The 22,474-nt window shown below is 39.8% G+C and overlaps 1 protein-coding gene across 3 annotated transcripts in view; it reads right to left on the bottom strand.

Annotated features, from left to right (window-relative positions):
- Nucleotides 1–5,426: 5,426 nt before the first annotated feature.
- The window catches only part of GCNT1 (glucosaminyl (N-acetyl) transferase 1), a 45,963-nt gene continuing 28,915 nt past the window's right edge, over nucleotides 5,427–22,474 (bottom strand). For all 3 annotated transcript variants that reach the window (XM_005210036.5, XM_005210035.5, NM_177510.3), the window contains 2 exons: nucleotides 11,071–11,206; nucleotides 5,427–9,827 (listed from right to left, as the gene is read on the bottom strand). In XM_005210036.5, coding sequence (XP_005210093.1) covers nucleotides 8,401–9,687 — 1,287 coding nt within the window. In that variant the 5' untranslated portion in view covers nucleotides 9,688–9,827; nucleotides 11,071–11,206 and the 3' untranslated portion in view covers nucleotides 5,427–8,400. The remainder of the gene's footprint in view (nucleotides 9,828–11,070; nucleotides 11,207–22,474) is intronic.

Genomic DNA, 22,474 nt, shown 5'->3' with positions numbered 1-22,474 from the left:
GCAAATAGGGCTCAGCCAAACAAAAATTATCTCACCTTCCCCAGGCCACCCTTCTTTCTTTGTCTGAAGGTATACTTATTAGTTAGAGAAACAACGCTGACTACAGGAAAAGTATACTTAAATGAAGACTAGTCTCTGGAAACTGGAGGTTGGCACTTGTCATATATTTTATGCCCAAATATTTCCCTGTCCAACCTCCCAAACCTTCTAGTGTGAAGACTGATGGCACTTGTTAAAACTATTCCCCTTTGCGGCTTTAAGACTCCTCTCCCCAACCCTTTCTTCTACCTTTAAGACTATAAGGCCTCAGGATTTCTGGCCCATCTCTCCCTTTCAGTCGCCCTCATCAAAATGAAGTTCACCACACTCCTCTGCTCCTGATCTCAGGTAGCCTTGGTCTGCAACCGTTTGGAGCAGGGTTTGGGTTCCCAGCCAGAGGCTAGGCTGGGTCGCAGCGGTGAAAGCGCCAGATCCTAGCCACTAGACTAGTGGTCAGTCAAGGGCCCTGGTCCTTCAGCTTTGCAGAAAGGAATTCCCACAAAGATGAAAAGTAGTGAAGGTAGTAAAGCAGTTATTAAGACGAAAGAGGACAGTATGTGTAGACAGGCCCATGAGCCGACGCAGAGGGAGAGTCCTTGAGTCACACCCTTGTGGCAGCTTGAATTACTTTTATGGAGTATTTCTTCTGGGTTTCATTTGGCCAATCATTTTGATTTGCCTGGTTCACAGTCCATATTTGATATATCTCAGGAGCCTTCCATGTGTGCGCACACATCTCTTAGCCAAGATGGAACCTACTGCAAAGGCATCTGGGTTGACATTGCTCCCCCTCTGGCCTGCAAGGAACCTGTTCTGTGCATGTGTGCTCGGGGCAGTCTCCTGAACAAGAAATATGTGGTTTTGGCAGGGCCCAAACTCCTCCCTCAATTGTCCTGCTATTCTTGACTCAGTTTCAGTCCATAGGGAATGACTCTCCAATTACTTTACCCTGGGTGGCAGTCGGGGGGGGGGGGGGGGCGGGCGGGGCGGGTGGAAAGGGCATCTACCTCCTGCCTCACTCCCACACACTCTTTTGGGAATAATTTCAGCATGAGTCAAGGGTTCTTTCTGTTTCCATCCTTTGCATTTCTTCTTTTTTAAAGTGCTACAATCAGAGCAGCACAGAGTCTGGGGAATGGATGGGACAGTTGAGATAGAAAGGAGATGAACAGATCAGAAGAAAATCTTTTTTTTTTTTTAAGGATGTGCCATTTGTTACAGATTCACATACTTCTTTACCCTCTTTCTAAATTAGGCCAAGAGTAGCTCCCAAGGTTGTTATGAAGTGAGTATTAAAAAGTGCTTAGAACATGCAGAAAGGAAATGCTCAACAAATATTAGCTGTTGTCATTATTCTCTCAAAGGGTTTCAGGGAACATATTTGAAGGGGCATTTTCCTTTAGAAAGAGAGGTAGGGAAAATTTCCCCAAGGGAAAACATGTCTCCTTTGAATAAAGTTAAATGAAGGAACTCTGACTGGGCCAGTGAGAGTTTACTAGTAAGTTTGACAAAGTAAACTGTAAATAGCCAGTAAGTAATGTTTAAGCTCTTGATTAGCTCTGCAGAAATCTTAAAAAAAAAAAATTGTGTGTGTTTTTTAAAGAAAGCATTGGGTTTTGTTTCTTAGCTAATCTTAAAGGTAGTGAAGCCTTCACATGAAATGCAAGAAAACTATGGAGTTAAACAAGATCCTCCTTCCGTACCAAGATTGCTCATCCAAGTGACTCCCACGCTACCCATCTGAATTTTTTCCTGTCCTCCTGCTGAAGAACATTTGTTTTGCCACTGGTATGCAGCTAAAGGAACCAAACTATCCTCACCTAGTAAGCAATTAACATCTGGGATCAGAAAATGAAATTCCATCTATAGAGCACCTGGGATCCTGAAGTCAGGTTGACAGTCCTTTGAGATTGGTTCAATGATTCTTCTGGAAAAAGTTCTCTCCACCCAGGATATACAAATGGAGTATCTTACAGGGTTGCCTAGAGTATAAGGACTCAGGACACACTGAAAATCACCAAAGCTTAAATCTAAAAACATTTCTGTAGGTAAAAGAGGATTGCTCCAGGAAATGAGAGCTCCTTTCCCCCAATCCAGCAAGTAAAGGCCAGGGGTAAGGAGTCTCACTAAGACTCCCTAAGGCAAAGCATACGTGGAAAATGCTCCAAATAAATATTTGGCAAGCATCAATTTTATAGAGCTGGAAGGAATAGTTCTCAAAATATCAAGATGTGATATTTCAGGGAAATTCTGAATGCTCCTTTCCGTTCAGCATCATTTTTTTTTAACATAATTGAGATCACATTATAGGTCCTGTTCAGTTTGTTTACTTCATTTAAACTACAGTAATTTTCCATGGCATAGGTATACTATAAGAATATTTCATATTCCCAACATATGTTTTGTAAAATAATTATTCCTCTATCACTGGAGATTTATGTATTTTTACATTTCACCATAAATAAAGAGCTGATAAAAACTGGGTTTAAATGTGGCTCCACATCTCTGGTTATTAGCCTAGGATATTTTCCAAGAAGTGAATTATTGATCAAAGAATTTGAGTGTTTTTAAAGACACTGAATGATAGGTTTTAACACTGCTCCTGCAGTAAGTGCATGCGTTCCTCAATACAGTCTCATAAATAAAACCAAAACTGATGCCCAGGAATTGGTTTTAGCTTATTGAATTTGAGTTTTCATATTAGCAATTTGTATTCTTATTTCACCCTCTGTGAATACTTCCTGTAGCTCAGATGGTAAAGAATCTGTGTGCAATGTAGGAGACCTGGGTTCAATCCCTGGGTCAGGAAGTTCCACTAGAGAAGGAAATAACAACCCACTCCAGTATCCTTGCCTGGCGAATCCATGGACAGAGGAGACTGGCGGGCTACAGTCCATGGGGTTGCCAAGAGTCGAACATGACTGAAATGACTTAGCACTAACACTCGTTCATTTTACTCTGGGCATCTTAATACTTTTTAAAAATATATTAATATAAGGGGTTGGGAGGTAATGGTGAGTAACAACTAAAGGGTACAGAGTTTCTTTTTGGAGTGATGGAAATGTTCTAAAATTGACTGATGTTACACTAAAACCCACTAAACTGGAAACTTTAAATGGGTAAATTGTATGGTATATGAATTATATCTCAAAAAGCTGTTTTTAAAATAATATTAGCAAATGGAGGAGGGAGGAAGGTTCAAGGTGGGGAACACGTGTATACCTATGGCAGATTCATGTTGATATATGGCAAAACCAACACAATATTGTAAAGTTAAAAAAAAATAAATAAATAAAACCATTTGCAAAGAGAAAAAAAATAAAAAAATAAAAATAAAATAAAATAATATTAGCAAAAATAACTTCCATATTTCCCTCTTTCAAAATTTGTTGGCAAATTTTCCGAGTCTGTTTTTTGCCTTCTGATATTTGGGAAATACACACTTTGAATTAAATCTATTATCTGTTCCTTAATGAATCTCATTGTTTTTATCTGGAAAATTCCCTTACATGTAAAGACAGTCACCAACAAGTTCTTCCAATTTATTTTCATCCTTAATCCATCTGGATTTTGGTGCACATTACAAAGTTATAATTTAATGTTCTCCAAATAGGTATTTATTGAATAAGTTTATCCCTGTCCCCTCTTCCTCACCATGTTCCGATGCTTGCTATTCAATGTTTTATATATACCAGTATCTATTTCTGGGCTATTACTGTTTTCAGTCTGAGAGTTTAATTATAACTTATAATACTCTCTTAACATTTATCTTTAAAATATGGCTTTATATATAGTATTAGTTGACTTCATTAATCCCTTTCAAAGCATTCTTAGCTATTCTTGCACTTTTTTCCTTCTGGATGAACTTTAGAACAATTTTACCAACCCTTTGAGAATATGACATTGCACTTATATTTGAAGGATGGATTAATCTGGGCAGAAGGGTCATATTTAAAATATTTACCAGCTAGGAGCAAAAATTTTTTTAATCTACTGAAGTATTTTATTCATCAGGTCCCACACATATCTTAAGTTTGTCTATACATTTTACAGAGCTTCTTGCCATGATCAAAGATAACCTATTCCCCTAACATCTTAAAACAACTTTTTTTTTTTTTTGCTTGAATATGGAAAAACTGGTTTTTGCATGTGTGGCGAAATTTGCTAATGTCTTATTAATTTCAAGTCCAGATTCCCGAGCATTCAACTTGGACTATCATCTGCACTAATGAAAACAGCCTTTTCTTTCCCAATACTTATAACTCATTTCTAGTTTGGCTTTTATTACACTGAAAAATAGTAAATCAATATTCTGATGACAAGCTCTGAGAACTTTAAGCATATATTAAAATTAAATCCTTGACAAGCAGACTTAAAAAGGATACATAACGCTCTCAAGCTTTCAAGAAAGAGCTGAGGTTAATCAACTGTGCTACATTGTAGAGTCTGTTTCATCTAAAACAAGGCTAAAAATTATGTATACATATAGCTGATTCACTTCATTGTACAGCAGAAACTAACACAACCACTGTAAAGAAATTACACTCCAATTAAATAAATAAAATAAAATGGGGCTAAAGAGCACCCAGTCAGCCTGGTGGCTCAGACGGTAAAGAATCTGCCTACAATGCAGGAAGACCCAGAGTTCGATTCCGGCGTCAGGAAGATCCCCTGGAGAAGGGAATGACAACCCACTCCAGTATTCTTGCCTGGAGAATTCCATGGGCAGAGAAGCCTGGTGGGCTACAGTTCCTGGGGTCACCAAGAGTCAGACATGACTGAGGGACATTCATGAACAGCACACAGAAGGGTTTACCAGATCAGGTGAGGAGACATCTGGAGCTGGCACTCAATACTTGGGGAGGGGGGTTACTTCCCTTTTCCCTCTGGTGTGCTCTCCACATTCAGACCGCATGTAACAACCTGTTAGTATCTACGGTCACTGTTCCTCAGCAGACCTAAGCTTTCTCAGCAGATATAAGCTGAAGCTAGTGACGCCCAGAAAGTAACACTGGCTATTAAACTGCATTCTTCTAAAGTTCCCTGTCTAGCTCTTTTGGCATAAACTGTGTTACACTTTTTACCATGACAATACCCTCTCTCTCAGACATTTCTGCCTAAAGAATAAATTTTTATGTTTTGAATAACTACTCACACAAAACCCTTGTTGGTTACAAACTATCAGATCCAACTACTAAATTTAATATTGGAGTGCTTGTAGCTAACAAAAAAGTAGTAACTTATGTAGCTAACAAAATAAGACTAACTTGTGGAGACAAGGCACTAGTTTCTGAATAGCTGATTTTAATGGTGATATGACTACTTCCAAATGCATTCAGTCATACTCATATTCAAAAGAGTAAAACCCACAGTAACCACACATGTCATGAAAGTCTTGCATTTACTGATTTATTTTTACCATAATGAGAAATGATTTTTACTTTTCTAAGCCAACTAAAAAAGTTCAGGTCAGTTTACTCTACTGGTGAAATGAAGTAAAACATGCCTTCCTCCTCCACCAAATGACTACAAAGGAAAATCCATGTATGTTCTTTCATTTAAGTAAATTGTACTTGAATGACACAAATATCAACACATGTTTAGAGACAATAGTAGTAGATTTTCAAGGCTGAGTGGTGGGTTACCATGCTCTGAGAAAAGCCTAGGTAATCGCCTGTCAAGGAAGAACCATTTTTGTTAACTCTTATTCTTAACATGAATCTTGATCAGCACTTCATTAACTAGAATACTTCCATTTAAAAAACTGCAGTTTCTGTACACTTAAGGATTTGGGAACACAATTTCTAATAATTCCCTATAAAAGACCTTAAATGACAGTAAAAGAAATTAGTGTTTAATAACTGACATATAGAAGTTTAAGTAATTTATATTTGCCAAAGAACTTACATTTCTGCTCCTCCTGAATGTAGTATGGGTTTCCTTTTGAAACCATCTTCTTGACTCTTCCAGTTCTTTGTCCCACTAGTATGAATTTCATTTAAGTTATGTTGAAAAGCATAAAATGAAGAGTCCTAATGGCTATATAATCCCTGTAAAGCTATTAGCAATAGGGTAATATTCAGACACATTTAAGTAAACTTTCTAGAAAGAAAAGGTACCACAGTTTCATAAAAGACGGTGGGTCCAAAGTTTTAGTGTGGGGCTTGGGGAAATGGATTCTAAAATCATTGTTTTTATGTCTATGGGGAGGAAAAAACCCCTCAAAGCTGCCAATTTAAACATTAACAAGATTTAGTCACACTACAATAAGAGCATTGCTCTGAATAAAAACTTTAGATATTTATAAACTTTAACTTTCAATTTTCAATTTTGTTAAATTAAAAAATCCATACAATTGAAAGCACATAGGCACGAGGCTAACAACCAGTGACTCCAGGTGAAGGTTATATAATGTTCACTGTACCATTACTTTTAGCTTTCCTGTAACTTTGCAAATATTCCAAATAAAAAGTGAAAAGGTCTATAGTAGTCAAGACACCACGAGTGAAGTTAAGAAAACACAAGACAGAGACATGAAGTATGTCACTGAAAATCACGAGTTGTAGAGTTTTTTTTTAAAGGCCTAACTTACAGGTAAAACTTTTCTTCTAAAAGAGAGCATGAGAGAGACACGCAACATGCATTAAAAGAACAAGATGGTTTAGAAGTCAACAGAGACAGAATGCTATGCATATAACGCCCTCATTGACATCACGTCTTGAATTTTCAATGTGGGTATATTTTTCTTGGTCCAACACTGGCTGCCATGTTAAATCATGCAAACCATAGCAATCCACTGACTTGCATGTTTACAAATGATAGTCTCCCAAAGTGTGAAACTTTCATTCAGGAGGGTTGGTATAACAAATCTCTCCGTAAGATAAAACTGTTTCCTAACTCTATGGAACAAAATGTTTTCTCAGCTGAATGCCTGAACACTGTGTGATATTATGAACTTCCCATATACTATTTAAGTTGGCTAAGTTTTAACAATAAAGTTCATGAATTTAATTCTTTTTTGACATCTCAGGTAATGATAAAAACTTCCTATGTCCTATTAGATCTTTGGCTGAATGCTATCACCTTAGAAAAAGTCCAAGTTGGTGCTTTTAAAAAAATCTTCATTTACTTTTAGAAATGAGATAGCAATAGCAACCACAAATCTATCTTTTGGTGAAAAGTAGAGTAAAAACTATATGCTAAAAATATCAACACTGAGACAATCTGTCTCAAACCTAATGCTCCTCTTTAGGATTCCCAGGCCTTCAAGCACACTAGGTGGTACAACAGACATCTTTCCCCTCCTCATAGGTTCTGAGAGAGAAGGGAACTTACAATGCAAAAGCTAAGGACTACCCAGTGGGCCGGTAACTTGAAGAAACAAGCAGTGGGGAAGCCAGTTCCTTTCAAAGGGTGACAGAGTGGCGGCTGGATGCAAGAGTCTGGAGCATGAACACAAGCTGATCCAAAGAGCAATATCCTTAATTTCTGGGGATAGTACAGACTGGTGCTTTTTAACACTCATTAGAAATTGTCTACATATGACTCTTCACCCTTTCTTAGTTCTACAGGCCAATTACTACCAAACATAAGAGAACTGAGGCTGTAATATGGGTCACTATGAAAACTAGTTTATATACAGCTGGATAGCAGGGTGTGGGGAGACTGGAGGAGAAGAGAGACATTTGAAAAAATTGAGTGTTACTCTGTAGACACTATAACAACCCAAGATACCTTAACTTCTTAAGTAACCTGATTCACAGAATCAACTAGAAACTGCTTTTTCTTTTAAAAACACATATACATTGTTAAAAGCAAAAATGAGAAATATTCACATTCAGTCAAGCCCGTTTTTTCAAGTTCCCTGAGATGGCATATATAGATACACAACATAGCTCAAAGTAACAGCAGAAAGTCAATCATTTAAAAAGATCATTTAGAATACAGTCAAATTTCTTTTTCAACAAACATAATCTACAAGATAAATTATATCCCGATTGAGTTATTGCTATAAATCTATTCAAATCAGGAAAATCCCTCATATTTAAAGCTCTCCAAGTAATTTTGGCACAAGTCAAATCTTAGAATTCTGAGTTTAAAGTCCCTGAGCTCTTTAAAAGGCTAGCTTGCCTTCAGCCTCTTCTCCAGCTACCTTCCCCTACAATGCCTTGCAACCTGCCCGAGCCTCTCATTAACTCTAAGTCCAGGCTTAAGGATACAGCCTTTCTAACTGACTCTGCTCTGCAGAAACCATGCAGCTTCTCTGGCTTGAAGAATCCAGTTGGATTCTGGAGGCGGAAGAATCAAATGGGGGTAGATCTCCTGCCTCCTTATTAATATTTCTAAAACTGCCTACAACATTCAGGGTTTTAACGTCTCCAGGGCTTTATGCCTTAGATGCTCGTCCAAACACTGGATGGCAAAGAGGTCAATGTCCGTGTCGAATTTGTTGGCAAACAAGTGGTGCACGTGCAACAGCCAGTTCAAGTCACCAGCTCCGAAAACGCACACAGAGCGAACGTGGACGCCGCTGCACGGCGGGTAGGGGGCGCCCTTGGAAACGTCTCCTTCAAAGTACTGCCATTTAACAAACCTGGCAATCGCTTGCATGTCGGACGTGTCATACTTATAGCTTAAGGACAATGACCCTGGGACTTCGGGGATCCTCTGAATAGTGGCCCAGAGATACTCGTCTGGGCTGTATGTGTCTTTTGCCCACTCCATAAACTTTTGTATATTTTGGTTCTGGAGCACGTACTCCACATATTCCCTACTGACCACAAAATAGGCACTGCCTGAAAACAGAGGTGTTTCAAGAGGTGGATGTATTTTGTCAGTCCCCATGTTTGTCAGCTTTCCATTCACGACTTCATAATGCTTTTTCCACCTTTCTTTCTTATGGGATGGCATTTTCTCTGTTTCTAGGTTGTTCTCGCCCATCAATAGCTTGAGCTTCCTGACAATTTCCAGGTTGGTTTTAATAGGAAAATCCATACCGCAGAGGTTTATCAGGTACTTCCAGCCTGCATTCATCTGGTAGAGGTCCTGCATGCAGTTAAGGTCAGCCTGAACCCGGCTCCAGGACGCATACACCACGCTCTCCAGCTGACTGGCGACAAAGACATTACTGAAGCAGGATGCGATGCCAACAGCTGCAGCCAAAAAGGATTTCTCTGATTTTGCATCCACGTGAATACAATAGAAATTCTGAGGCATATAGATGGCCCTCAGGAGCCTGTCAAGCATTTCAATTTTGTGATGAACCACTATAGAATATGCTATTGGAAATCCCGCCTCTTCTTTACTAAGTGGTTCTGTAATATATTTGCGCTTCTTAATGAAAGAAGCACAATCACCAGTCATGTTTATGTAGTCATAGTTTGTCCATCGAGCGCGCTTTTTAAATTTCACTGTTAGACTCTCAAGCTTTACCTTTTGGATTTCATCTACATCACCCTGTAGAATTTTGGTGCAATTAATATTACTACTAGGATTCTCTTCAAACAGCTCCAAATGTCCAAAATTTACAAATTCAGTCTTTTGATGAATTCTTAAAACAGTGAATGTGACCACCGAAAAAGCAAGAAATAAGAAGTAGTATTTAGTGGGAAAAGAAAAAAGTTTCCTCCTCCACAACTTCCTCAGCATTTCAACAATTGGGGACTTGGCTTTATTAAGGGTAGTCTTTCAGGCTTCAAGCAGTACTGATTTCCTCTCTGTCGTGGTCTGGAGATTTGTCAGTTTGCATTTATCAAAAGTGCAAAGGCATCTTGAAATGGACGATAGCACTAAGAGAAAAATAGAAAGGGTACACACACATATATAAATAGAATCTTTTACGACATCTTCTCATCAGGTTCGAAAAGTGTCCTCTTTGCTATGAGGTCAGAAGACAAAAACAAAGTGGGTCAATCCGAGAAAAGTGTTAAAGGAAACCCATAATCTCTAGTATTAATGCCATATTATCTTTTTTAAAAAGTTGAGTACAAGGATATGCTAGAATATCCTGTAATCAACACTTTACCTCTGAGGTATATTGAGGTGCAAAATACAGTTGAAGACCTAGGCTGTAATTATTGAATTCTCCATAGGGTGAGTTTTGGTGTTTATTTTGCAGGGGAGGGAGGGGTTATTGTTGCTTTTTGTTTTCTTTGGTTGTACTGCACAGCATGCGGGATCTTAGATTGAACTGCACCCCCTGAGTGGAAGCACGAAGTCTTAACCATTGAACCACCAGGGAAGTCTCAGTTGGTGAGTTTTTGATCCTGGGCCAGTGGTAATTAGCATCCCTTGCCTTGAAATTGTTACTAATCTGGGTTTCTCCAGACACATCCATTAGTGTCCATCAGTTGGCATCAGCAGCCCCAAATATTTGAAGAGATCAGATCCATTCTACTCTTCATCAACTTAGGAGTGGGGTCCACTGAAGGAGACATTCAGAAATGACTGTGGATGCTACGAATCTCTGAAGGAAAAGCAGGTCAACTGGATTTTCAAAGTGGAACAGAAAAGTTCAGGTGAAACCAGATCAGATTTGGAACTGTTTTGGGTTGACATCACTTTGTTCAGTTCCATACCAGCCACCACAGGAAGAGAAAATATACACGACCCAAAATAGAGAAGCAGCTTTGTATTTCCTGCACTGGTTATACCAGGTTATAATAATTAAGCCTTACTGAAAAACAACACTAGTATGCAAATTGTAACTTATGAAAGACTCTTTGTCTGGATTCAAATTCCAGGAGCCTAACCCACTTTTATTATGGAAAATGTTTACAAACATACAGATGCTGTTTCATTTTCAAAAGTCAATTTTATTACTTGGCAACTGGTTCTAACAAAGAAAGTCAAATACTATCAACTCTCTCAAAACCAGATTTATAGAGATTTGCAAACTTTTTAACACCAGAATTAGCACTAGAATTTTTAAATGCTTATTTAGGAAATAATTTGTGAATATTGATAATACAAATAAAAATAACTGACCATCATTAGTACAGAATAATATTACAAAAAGTACTTAGACTTTACCATTTAAAATCAAGAAAAGTCAGGATCATTTAGTTCTGATTCCAGGTAACATCCTGTGCCCATGTAGAGCGCTTCTTATGCAGTCAGGTTTCTTAAATGTACCAGGCATCCAGCAGTGGTGTTATGTCCCGTGAGTCTTTTTAAAAAAAAACACATGTGAAACAAAAAGAAAAATTTTTGAAGAGATTCATACGCCCACGTAAGTATACATACACACTCATAAAGCATACTGGTCTACTAATTCGACATATTCACTTTTTTCTTCAAAATGATGGCTGGTCATATTCACTTTTTTCTTCAAAATGATGACTACTTGATGTCTCTCTCTTAAAATTTTCTTCTCTCCAGTTTTTTTTTTTTTAAAGTCTGTATTTGTGGATAAATATTTTAAAGGTTTGAAGACATCCTGCAATTTAGGTTGAACTTTAAAAGAAAACTCTGGTAGCATTTCCCAAAATGTGTGCCAAGGAACAGCTTAATAGTCCTATATGATTGGAAAAGTCAACATACTCTATGCCTGCTGTGAGAATTTCCAGTGCTCACTGGCCCAGTGAAGACAATCCTACAGCTGAATTAGCTGCTTATCTCATCTTCTTTCAACTGTCTTGTCTATTACCCCACTCCAAATCTTTAATGGAAAGCAAACATTGAGAGATACGGTTAAAATACTTAAGCATCTTAACCATTAAGACATCCCCAACTATTATGCCCCAATCACTAATGCTGAAGAAGCTAAACAGTTCTATGATGACCTACAAAACCTTCTAGAACTAACACCAAAAAATGATGTCCTTTTCATCATAGGGGACTGGAATGCAAAAGAAGTCAAGAGATACCTGGAGTAACAGGGAAGTTTGGACTTGGAGTACAAAATGAAGCAGGACAAAGGCTAAGAGAATTTTACCAAGAGATTGCAGTGGTCATAGCAAACACCCTCTTACAACAACACAAGACTCTATACATGGACATCACCTGATGGTCAATACTGAAATCAGACTGATCATATTCTTTGTAGTTGAAGATGGAGAAGCTCTAAACGGTCAGCAAAAACAAGACCAGGAGTGAACTATGGCTCAGATCATGAACTCATTGTAAAATTCAGACTTTAAATTGAAGAAAGTAGAGAAAACCACTAGGTCATTCAGATATGACTTAAATCAAATCCCTTATGATTATACAGTGGAAGTGACAAAGAGATAAAGGGATTAGATCTCAAAGCCTGAAGAATTATGGACAGAGGTTCATGACACTGTACAGGAGGTAGTGATCAAAACTATCCACAAGAAAAAGAAATGCAAAAAAGGCAAAATAGTTGTCTGAGGAGACCTTACAAATAGCTGAGAAAAGAAGAGAAGTGAAAGGCAAAGGAGAAATGGAAAGATACACCCATCTGAAGGCAGAGTTCCAAAGAATCGCAAAGTAAGGAAACTTAAGAAAACCTTCCTAAGTGAACAATGCAAAGAAATAAAGGAAAACAATAGAATGGAAAGACTAGAGATCTCTTCAAGAAAATTAGAGATACCAAGGAAACATTTCACGCAAAGATGAGCACAATAAAGGACAGAAATGGTATGGACCTAAAAGAAGCAGAAGATGTTAAGAAGATGTGGCAAGAATACACAGAAGAACTATACAAAAAGAGAGCTTAATGATCTGGATAACCATGATGGTGTGATCACTTGCCTAGAGCCAGACATCCTGGAGTGCGAAGTCCAGTGGGCCTTAGAAAGCATCACTACAAACAAAGCTAGCAGGGGTGATGGAATTCTAGTTGAGGTATTTCAAATCCTAAAAGATGATTCTATTAAAGTGCTGCACCAAATTTGGAGAACTCAACATGGCCACAGAACTGGAAAAGGTCAATTTTCATTCCAGTTCCAAAAAAGGGCAATGCCAAAGAATGTTCAAACTACTGCACAATTGCACTCATTTCACATGCTATCAAGGTCATGCTCAAAATCTCCAAGTTAGGCTTCAATAATATATGAACCAAGAACTTCCAGATGTTCAAGCTGGATTTAGAAAAGGCAGAGGAACTAGAGATCAAATTGCCAACATCTTCTGGATCACAGAAAAAGCAAGAGAATTCCAGGAAAATATCTACTTCTGCTTCATTAACTACGCTTTGACTGTGAGGATCACAACAAATCATGGAAAATTCTTAAAGAGATGGGAATGCCAGACCACCTTATCTGCCTCCTAAGAAATCTGTATGCAGGTCAAGAAGCAACAGTTAGAACCGGACATGGAACAACAACTGGTTTGACTTCCCTGTACCTCAGATGGTAAAGAATCTGACTGCAATGCAGGAGACCTGGGTTTGATTCCTGGGTTAGGAAGATCCTCTGGAGAAGGGAATGACAATCTACCCCAGTATTCTTGCCTGGAGAATCCCATGGAGATAGGAGCCTGGTGGGCTACAGTCCAAGGGGTTGCAAAGAGTCAGTCAGTAATGAGCAACTGACATTACTACTACTACGTCAAGACTGTATATGGTCAGCCTGCTTAGTTAACTTCTATGCAGAGTACATCATGAGAAATGCCGGGCTGGATGAAGCACAAGCTGGAATCAAGATTGCCGAGAGAAATACCAAATAACCTCAGATGTGCAGATGACACCACCCTTATGGCAGAACGTGAAGAGGAAGTGAAGAACCTCTTGATGAAGGTGAAAGAGGACAGTGAAAAAGCTGGCTTAAAACAACATTCAAAAAACTAAGATCATGGCATCCAGTCCTATCACTTCATGGCAAATAGATGGGAAAACAATGAAAACAGTGAGAGACTATTTTCTTGGGCTCTAAAATCACTGCAGATAGTGACTGCAGCCATGAAATTAAAAGACACTTGCTCGTTAAAGAAAAGCTATGACCAACCTAGACAGCATATTAAAAAGCAGAGACATTACTTTGCCAACAAAGGTCCGTCTAGTCAAGGCTATGGTTTTTCCAGCAGCCATGTACAGTACGGTCCAACATGTAAGAGTTGGACCATAAAGAAGGTTGAGCCAAGGAACTGACGCTTTCAAACTATGGTGTTGGAGAAGTACTTAAGTACTCTTAAGAGTACTGCAAGGAGATCAAACCAGTCAATCCTAAAGGAAATCAACCCTGAATATTCATTGGTAGGACTGATGCTGAAGCTGAAGCTCCATTACTCTGGCCACCTGATGCGAAGAACTGACTCACTGGAAAAGACCCTGATATTGGGAAAGATAGAGGATGAAGAAGGGGACAACAGAGGATGAGATAGTTGGATGGCATCACTGACTCGATGGGCATGAGTCTGAGTAAGCTCCAGGAGTTGGTGATGGAAAGGGAAGCCTGGCGTGCTGCAATCCATGGGGTCTCAAAGAGTCAGACACGACTGAGCGACTGAACTGAACTCATAGTTCAGGGCTTCCCTGACAGCTCATTGGTAAAGAATCCACCTGCAATGCAGGAGACCCCAGTTCGATTCCTGGGTCGGGAAGATCCACTGGAGAAGGGATAGGCTATCCACTCCAGTATTCTGACCTAGAGAATTCTGAATAGTCCATGGGGTCACAAAGAGTCAGACATGACTAAGCGACTTTCACTTTCAAGATGTACTTATTAAACACTAAATGTCAGAACACTGGGGAAAAAGAGTATCATGTAGGTTTCTGGGGTGGGGGAATGGAGATAAACCACATGAAAAAGATTCAGAAGCAGAATGTCTTCATATTTCATAAAAGCCAAACAAAAAAGCCAGATGATAATGGAGCAATGCCTCCAAAGTGCCAAAAGAAATTAAATTCTAGATGAGAATTCTTAGAACTAGATGAACTATCATGTAAATTAAGGGTAAAATAAAAACATTTTACATATTAAGAGAGGAAAAGCTTCAAAATACTTACCCTTCTGCATCCTTTTCCAGAAAGCTGCAATGAACTTTAATGAGCTCCATCAAAACTACATTGTAAGCCAAGAAGGAAGACAACATAAGAATCAGAAACTGTATCACAACACCAGAAGGAAGGAAAGGAAATACCACCGGGATGATAGTAAAGGAACCTTAGGCTGTGTGTGTAACAGGCCAACAGACAAACCCCGCATACGGCCGTGGGAGAGATGTTGAATGGAAAGAAAAGGAAATGGAATAACTGATGGCAATAAGCATACTGAAAGCCCATTTGAACAACTGGCAGAGTTTGGGGGTGAATCTGTAATAACTATTTTGAAAACAAAGCAAACAAAGGGGGTTAGGGAGATAATTATTATTGACCCCAAAGAAATTAGAATCACACAATGATGAAAAAAAATATCACAATGCAGTCCATGGGTTGGCTCAGAAAAGCACCAGTCTTAATAATGTAAATGCTGTTTTTCACTTGAGATTCAATAAAACAATATTAGGAGCACAGAGCAATGGGAGAGATGGGTGCTGAAACACAGGGGTTGTGTACTTTGCCCAGCATTACATAACTGGCCACAGCTGTGTGTTTAGAATTACACTGCTGTTCCAAGCAAAGGCCTCCTCCTTCTAACTTTATTCTTCTCCCAAGTGCTCTTTGTCTTCAACATGTCAAAATGGTAAGGAGCTAATCAAAAACATAAAGTAGAGAGAAAGGGTACCACCCAGTGCAAGCTTGTTTACACAGTGATAAACAGATAAGGAGATGCACGTAAGAGAAGTCCACAACTCACTGAGCATCAAATCTAGACTGGAATAATTGGAATAAGTAAGAAACATTAGAAGATTTCACAATGTAAAAGAAAAAGAAATGCTAGAGTGGCACTTAAAAATTAAAATCTACTAGATATCACTAGCACATGCCTCTGTATTTTAAAATGAACCCAATTCTAAATGATGATATTCATCTCAATCATACATTAGTTTAATTTAGAGAACTATCACCATATAAATAAGACAACAAGGACTTCTCTTGTGGTGCAATGAATAAGAACCCGCCTGCCAATGTAGGGGACACGGGTGTTCAATCCCCGGTCTGGGAAATTCCACATGCCTCGGAGCAACTGAGCCTGCACGCCGCAACTACCGAAGCCTGTGCTCCACAACAGAGAAGCCACTGCAATGAGAAGCCCGCACCCCACAACAGTAGCCTCTGCTTGCCACAACTAGAGAAAGCCCGCTCACAGCAATGGAGGCCTACAACAGCCAAAAAGAAAACAAACACACGGTTCAGATGTATAAACTAAAAAAGAGAGAAGATAATGAAAAAAATGTGTAACAAAGTGAGCTAAATGTGGCTCAGGATATAGTCTTAATTTCTTTTTAATAATAAAAAGAAAGGCAAAGCAGGAAGAGGGAGGGAAAAGGGAATAAGAAATGTTTCACTATACATTAATATGATAACACATTCAGAACTTGGAAGCAAAAGGATTTATCATATTTACATGACAATTCACATACATACATACACGCCTTTAAGAATGATCAGAATCTTCTTGTTCAGCCTCTAATTACACCTGTGACTCCTAGTCAGAGATGGTGTCCATCAACAGATAATAAAGATGTGGGGGTACATTTGTGTGTGTATTTCTCAGCCATAAAAAACGAATGAAACCCTGCCATCAGCAACAACATGGATGGGCTTGGATGCCATCATGCCAAGTGAAATAAGTTGAAGACAGACAAATACTGACATCACTTATATGTGGAATCTAAAAAATGCAACAAACTAGTGAATATAACAAAAAAGAAACTCACAAATACAGACAACAAATAAGTGGTTACCAGTGGGAAGAGGTAGAGAAAGGCAATGGCACCCCACTCCAGTACTCTTGCCTGGAAAATCCCATGAGCCTGGTAGGCTGCAGTCCATGGGGTCTTGAAGAGTCGGCCACGACTGAGTGACTTCACTTTCACTTCACTTTCATGCATTGGAGAAGGAAATGGCAACCCACTCCAGTGTTCTTGCCAGGAGACTTCCAGGGACGGGGGGGCCTGGTGGGCTGCTGTCTATGGGGCCGCACGGAGTCGGACATGACTGAAGCGACTTAGCAGCAGCAGCAGTGGGAAGAGGGGAGAGCCATTATAGGAGTAAGGATTAAGAGATGCATGCAAGCTCATTCAGTCATGTCTGACTCTCTGTGATCCCACGGACTGTAGCCCACGATGTTCCTCTGTCCATGGGATTCTCCCCTCAATACTGGAGTGGGTTGCCATTTCCTCCTCCATGGTATCTTCCCAACCTAAGGATTGAACCCACATTCCTGCAGCTCCTGCTTGACAGATTTTTTATCACTGAGCCATTTGGGAAGCCCCAAGGGATTAAGAAGTACAAACGATTAGGTAAAAAGTAAGCTACAAGGATACACTGTACAACACAGGGCATATAGCCAATATCTTATAATAACTCTAAATAGAGCATAACCTTTAAAAATTGTGGATCACTATATTGCACAACTATAACTTATATAATATCACGCATCAACTATATTTCAATTAAAAAAATTAAATTAGGGACTTCCCCGGTAGTTCAGTGGCTATGACTCCATGCTCTCAACACTGGGGGTGGGGTGCCCCGGGGTTCAATTGCTCATCAGGAACTAGATCCTGCATGCCGCCACAAAGATTCCTGCGTGCCACAACTAAGACCCAGTGCAGCCAAATACTTTTTTTTTAATATTAAGTTCAAAAAAGTGAGAAAAAATAAAAAGATAAAAAGAGCTCTGCATTGGTTAGCTTTGTTAACCTTTATGAAGGTTAAAGCTGACAGACATAACTGTCAACTATAATGAAAGAAAGGAACAGAATTTTAAAAGGTAAACTCTTTTTTCAACAATTTCCACCACAGTTAATTCTGGTTTAAGTCCAAATAAAACTATTATAGATAAGAATAATTCTGCCTGTTGCCTATTGTACCATTTTTTTCAGTAGTGGAAATATTTCACAAAAGAAGTACACACACATGTGTGTGTCCACACATGTGTGTGTCTGCATAAACGCATAGCTGGATGGATACATCAGGGTCCATGACCTGATCCTTCTGCATGAAGGTCCATGATCCTTCTGCAGCAGGAAGCTTTCAAGTCTAGGTTGTCACCCTCGAGCTCCACTGAATACTCCTCTGGAGCTCAATTTCGCAGATGCTCCAAGGACCATTGTTCTTGTGGTCTCTGGAGGCTGTGACAGGAGCAAAATACCCACTACTGTGATTGATGCCAAGGTCATGTAAGATCTCAGAGGATTGGGACTCAAGCCAGGGTGCCTAAATGCAACCCTGAAGCATGGCCAAAGGAAGGAGAGGGAAGCAGGTAAGATCCCAAGGCAGAGGGTTTGCCAACTGCAGTTCTTTCTGCCCCCTGCACCCCCATGCTCTCGAATCACCTGGGAGTACCTGATCTCTATCTCTTGCCAGCTGTGCCCTTCCTGGAGGGTGGTCTCCGCTATCTGGCTGTTGTCTGTGACTCACTGCGGTGAGCTCCCTAGCTTCTCTTGAGAGTTCATGTTAAAACGAATTCCTGAGACCCCACAGTGCCTGCCCCTCCAAATTGACCAGGAGAAGCTCTCTGGGTCCCTGGACCTCATCTCCAAGCTCTACAGTTCAGGCTGTTGTCTCGTAGAATCCATCCTAGAGTTTTCTCAGGATCCAGCTAAGGAAACAAGGGCACTAGGGGACCTTCTATAAGACTGGACCACATTTCCTATGCATCTTGGAAAGGGTGCTTTCTACACGAATTAAAACCAGATGATGTGAGGAAGCGGAAAGAGGGCCCATGTCTCCCTTCTTCAGAGCCTCATGTCCTAGAATCAGGCACAGAAGGTGGCACAGAGAATCACAAAGTTATGTTTGTTGAATGAATAAATTCTCTCTCAAGTGAACTAGTTCCTCTGCTAGAAATTAAACACCTATCCTTTCTCCCTTTGGAATATCAGAGAAGAGTTCTGTCTCCAGTTCTCTACACTTGCTGCAAGGACTATCCTGTCTTAGAGAGTACAACCTAAAGAACATACTGTTTAAAGATGAAATGATGATAAATGATTGTGTATGTGTGTTAGTTGCTCAGTAGTGCCCAACTCTTTGCGACCCCATGGTCTGTAGCCCACCAGGCTCCTCTGTCCATGGAATTCTCCAGGCAAGAATACTGGAGTGGGTTGCCATTTCCTATTCTAGGGGATCTTCCCAACCCAGGCATTGAACCCAGGTCTCCAAAATTAAGGCAGATTCTTTATCATCTGAGCTACCAGGGAAGCCCCAGTAAATGACTAAACCCCTCAAAAAATTGAAGAAATGGCACCAAAATTTTGCAAGAGGGACTGAGTGACAGCTGACTTGGGAGATATCAGAAAGCTGACCCCTTGAAGCAGGCAGCAGAGAAAGCTGAGCAGCAACTCAGTCTACAGCACAGTTCCCCCAGCCCTCGCCTCCCACTACCAGCCACTGATTCCTCCCCTCCAAACACTCCAGAGTTGGCAACACAAACTCCTCTGGAAGCAGGACGAAGTGGAATAAAACTCCACTGAGTGGAAATCTACTTAAAAGACTCTTAAGACTCCCAGACCCCTCCCTCTATTCTTCATAATCCAGTAAACACCCTTCCTGACCCCACCAGAAAACTTCGGAAAACATGAAATAAAATATTTGACCTGGAGGGCACAAGGCACAACTGAGGGCAGGAGTACCAACTGGAAAACAAGTGAATTAAGTCAAAAGTCCTCATTTCCAGAATACCGGCAGGCCGGTATACATAGCTCATTCAGCCTCAGAGAACAGAAAACTACTTGATATCCAAGAAAAGCTCATGACACAAAAGAGATCAGAAGCAAACAGAGGAGGTTATCAGGTTAACTATTTCCATATAATCAACCACAATCCTTAGTGACAGAAAATAAAAACTACTTATTATTTCTCACTACTTTTGGAATTGGTCGGGCAATCCTTCTGGTGTTACCTGGGCTCACCTAGGCAGTTGCATGCAGATAGAGGACTGTCCAGATTGGAGGGTTCCATACAGCTCGTTCACATCTGCATGCGGTACTCAATGTTAGCTGGGGTGCCTCTCATCATGTATAGGCTGGATGAGATTCCTTATCTGGCAGCCACAGGGCAGCATACCAAAAGAGCCCAGCAGCTCCAAAGCCTCATAAGGGCTAAGCAGCAGAATATACACAACATCACATCTGTTATATTCCATTAGAGAAAGTCACCAGGCCTGCCATGATTCCAGAGGAAATAAGGTTTACTTCTGGATGGGAAGGGATGCAAAATCACACTGCAAGGGGGCACGGATACTGCAATGGGAGGAATTTTTACCCATTAACTATTCTGTCACATGGAGAAATTAAGATCAAGAGATGACAACTGCAATGATGAAAAAATCCTAGAGTTTTTATCAGCAAAGACATAAGACAAACTATTACAATCATGAAACCAGAACAAGAGACTATGAAAACGGAACAGAGAATAAAAATGAGCTCTCAGAATCAAAAGTATGATAGCTAAAATTAAAAATTAAATTGAAGAATCAGAAATTAAAGTTAAGGAAAGCCCCAAGACAACAGAGCAGAAAGATAAATAAATGGAAAATAGGAAAATGAGAAAATTGATACAGAAGATCCAACATTCAAATAACAGGCATTCCACTGAGAAAGAAGATAATGAAGGCAAGAGGGGTGAAAAGGAATGGGATGTGGGAGGGAAGTTCAAGAGGGAGGTGACATGTATACCTATGGCTGATTCATGTTAATATAAGGCAGAAACCAATACAATTTCAACCTAGAATTCTATATAACCTGCTGGGGAATAAAGGCATTTTCATACAGTTGCATGTAACTTTTCTCAGCAGGCTACTGCAAGAAGCACACCACCAAAAGACAAAGCCCATCAGTAATTATAAAAACAGTACCACTATTTTGGAATGCTTAATATGTGCAAGGAGCTCATCTAAAGGATTTACCTAAACAACTCTTAAGATCTTCAGGATATACGTATAATATCATATATGAAATGAGTCGCCAGTCCAGGTTCGATGCACAATACTGGATGCTTGGGGCTGGTGCACTGGGACGACCCAGAGGGATGGTATGGGGAGGGAGGAGGGAGGAGGCTTCAGGATGGGGAACACATGTATACCTGTGGCAGATTCATTTCGATATTTGGCAAAACCAATACAATATTGTAAAGTTTAAAAATAAAATAAAATTAAAAAAAAAAAAAGATCTTCAGGATAACTCTAAACAGAAGACAATAACTACCAAGGTCACTAAAGGAGTTCTTATCCAAATTCCACTGGAGGAGAATATACCAACAAGTAATTCTCTAGACACCAACCAGGTGTCTTACAAGTCAGCTGAATTCTGACAATATCTAACCAGAGACAGTGTCAATTTCATGGTTTAAGAGTTCAGTCTCGCCAAGTCTGACCTTCAGACTATAAAATCAGAAATTTCCATAATCCCTTCCTCAGGTTCAATTAATTGGCTAGAGCATCTCACAGAACTCAAAGAAACATTTTACTAAGTAGATTACTGGTTTATTATAAAAAGATATGATAAAGGATACAGGTGAACATCCAGATGGAAGAGATGCACAGGGCATGGAATGGGAAAAAGATGCAGAGCTTCCATGCTCTGAGAGCCCCATTCTGCAAATCTCCACACTCGCACCAAGCTGTCCTGGGTTTCTATGGAAGTCTCATTACATGAACGTGATTGATTAAATCACTGGCCATTACCCAACCTCCAGACCCTCTCTCCTCCCCAGAGATGAGCGGTAGGGATGTAGGGCGTGGGACTGAAAGCTCCCACCCTCTAATCACTTGGTTGGTCCTCCTGCAACCAGCCCCCATCTTCAGGTGGGATCCAAGGGTCACCTCAACAACATAATAGACAATTTTTGTTGCTCTCATCACTTAGGACATTGCAAGGGTTTTACAGGAGCTCTGTGCCAGAAATGGACCAGAAAAACAAATATACATTGATTATAAATCACAGTATCAGTCACAAAGCTAGTAAGTGGAATAGCTAACATTCAAACCTACACAATCTAGCCCCCCAAGTTTATATTATGCAGCTGGCACTCCACATTTATGGACTCTGTATCTGTCAGTTCTGCATCCTTGAATTCAACTAAACTCAAATCAAAACTATTTGGGGAAATTCCCTGGCAATCCAGTGTTTAGGATTCTGCACTTTCACTGCAGGGAGCATGGGTTCAATCCCTGGTTGGGAAACAAAGATCCTGCAAGCCATGAGGTCAAGAAAAAAAAAAGTGATGTATTAAAAAGAGAGAAAGAAAGAAAAAATTACATGTGGCTCACATCCTATTTTTATTGGACACTAGGATTCTAGGGATTCTAGGGAGTAGGAAGTTTTGGGGGCACTGAGAAAGGATTATTTTTCATAACTACAACTTTTTGTTAAGAGACAACTATCCATGGGTCCCTCATATTTCTGCACATCTTGCAGGTGAGGTACT

Source organism: Bos taurus, chromosome 8 (assembly GCF_002263795.3).
Source record: "Bos taurus isolate L1 Dominette 01449 registration number 42190680 breed Hereford chromosome 8, ARS-UCD2.0, whole genome shotgun sequence".
NCBI lineage: Eukaryota > Metazoa > Chordata > Mammalia > Artiodactyla > Bovidae > Bos > Bos taurus.
The sequence above is the reverse complement of the archived record's forward strand: the minus strand, read 5'-3'. Positions and strand labels throughout refer to the sequence as shown.